The sequence below is a fragment of the Cystoisospora suis genome (genome assembly GCF_002600585.1).
Source record: "Cystoisospora suis strain Wien I chromosome Unknown contig_9309, whole genome shotgun sequence".
Taxonomy (NCBI): Eukaryota; Apicomplexa; class Conoidasida; order Eucoccidiorida; family Sarcocystidae; genus Cystoisospora; species Cystoisospora suis.
The window spans coordinates 1-1,204 of record NW_027162086.1 but is presented as its reverse complement, the minus strand read 5'-3'; the positions used below and the strand labels follow the sequence as shown (position 1 = coordinate 1,204).

Below are 1,204 nucleotides of genomic sequence, written 5' to 3'. Positions count from 1 at the left end.
TATAAAGAAGCTTCTTACTAAGACGTTACAACGTCACACATCGGTACACCAAACAGACTTCCGACGCCCACTTGTTTCGAGAAGGCAGCGTAGAAGAGCTGCAGACCAAATGAAAGAGCCAGACTATGAAGTGGCCTGCTGTATGACAAGTTTCTGTCTTATAAGAAGATTTCAGGTGCATCGTACAAGGATTGCCGCCCCCGACAGAGGGCTGTTACCTGGTCTCCGCTGCTCACCTGAAATCATAGGTGTTCTCTTTTGTCCTACGAACTTCATAGCGGCCGATGAGATCCATCTCGACATCCACGTCTTCGCATCCGTCTTCTTTTTCCACGTGTCTTGCTTGTTCTGAACCGCCTTTCTCTCCCCCCTCTCTGTCAGCGTTCCTCACTTTCTGCTGTTGATTCCCCGTTTCGTGGTGAGGGGAGGCTCCGAGAAGTAGTAGACGGAGAAGGCCACGACGTGGCTTTGCTTCGCTCTCTGGATCAGAATGATGTGAGGCTCGGTTCCTCGCTGCCTTTTCTCGCTCCCACAGCATAACAAGTCGTGGAAGTAGAAACATAAGTGCTAATATGCAGACGACTTCCTGGGCGACCAAGACAGCAAAACGGGCTGTCGCCTGACTGTCACCACCATTTCCAATCAGTCCTACACCTTCTCTGCTATCACGTATCTGCTCGTGCTTTCGGTGATAACTCAATGCTACCCCCAGACAAACTATCGCAATGGCGCACGCACATGCAACGGCGGTCTCTAGCACAACTATACATCTCCTTCTTCGCCCGCTGTGATGTCCATTCTTTCCACGAGGACTGTCCGCCTCTCCGTTCAAAGGAAGCATGGTTTCTCCAGGTGACTGCAAGCTAACGATTCCATGGCTGCCCTCCACCTCCACAATCCGGAGTTCTCGGCGAGCAGGGGATGACCCTTTGCTACCACTCCGAGGGCCGGGCCTTCCTAGGACCCACGGCACTACGTGAACAGAGACCCGCTCCAGAAAAGATAGAATAAGGAGAGGGACAAGGGATAAGGCAGGCCAAAAAGAGTGTAGACAAAGAAGCACAATACATGAAGCGAGAGTGCATCCGCGGAGGAGGGCGGTGTTTAGACTTCTGAGGTTGAAGACTGAAAAAGATGCTTGCTGGTATATGAAGAAGTAGAAGGGCAGAAACCCGCAGTGGCCTGCGACGATGAACACTACCAG

General features: G+C 51.8%; 1 protein-coding gene across 1 annotated transcript; it reads right to left on the bottom strand.

Annotated features, from left to right (window-relative positions):
- Positions 1–184: 184 nt before the first annotated feature.
- On the bottom strand, positions 185–1,201 carry CSUI_011015 (uncharacterized protein; the record flags this gene model as incomplete). The annotated part of the gene is made up of 1 exon (XM_068071116.1): positions 185–1,201. A coding segment is annotated over one exon (969 nt), but the record flags the coding sequence as incomplete, so codon positions are not given.
- Between the last annotated feature and the right edge of the window lie 3 nt (positions 1,202–1,204).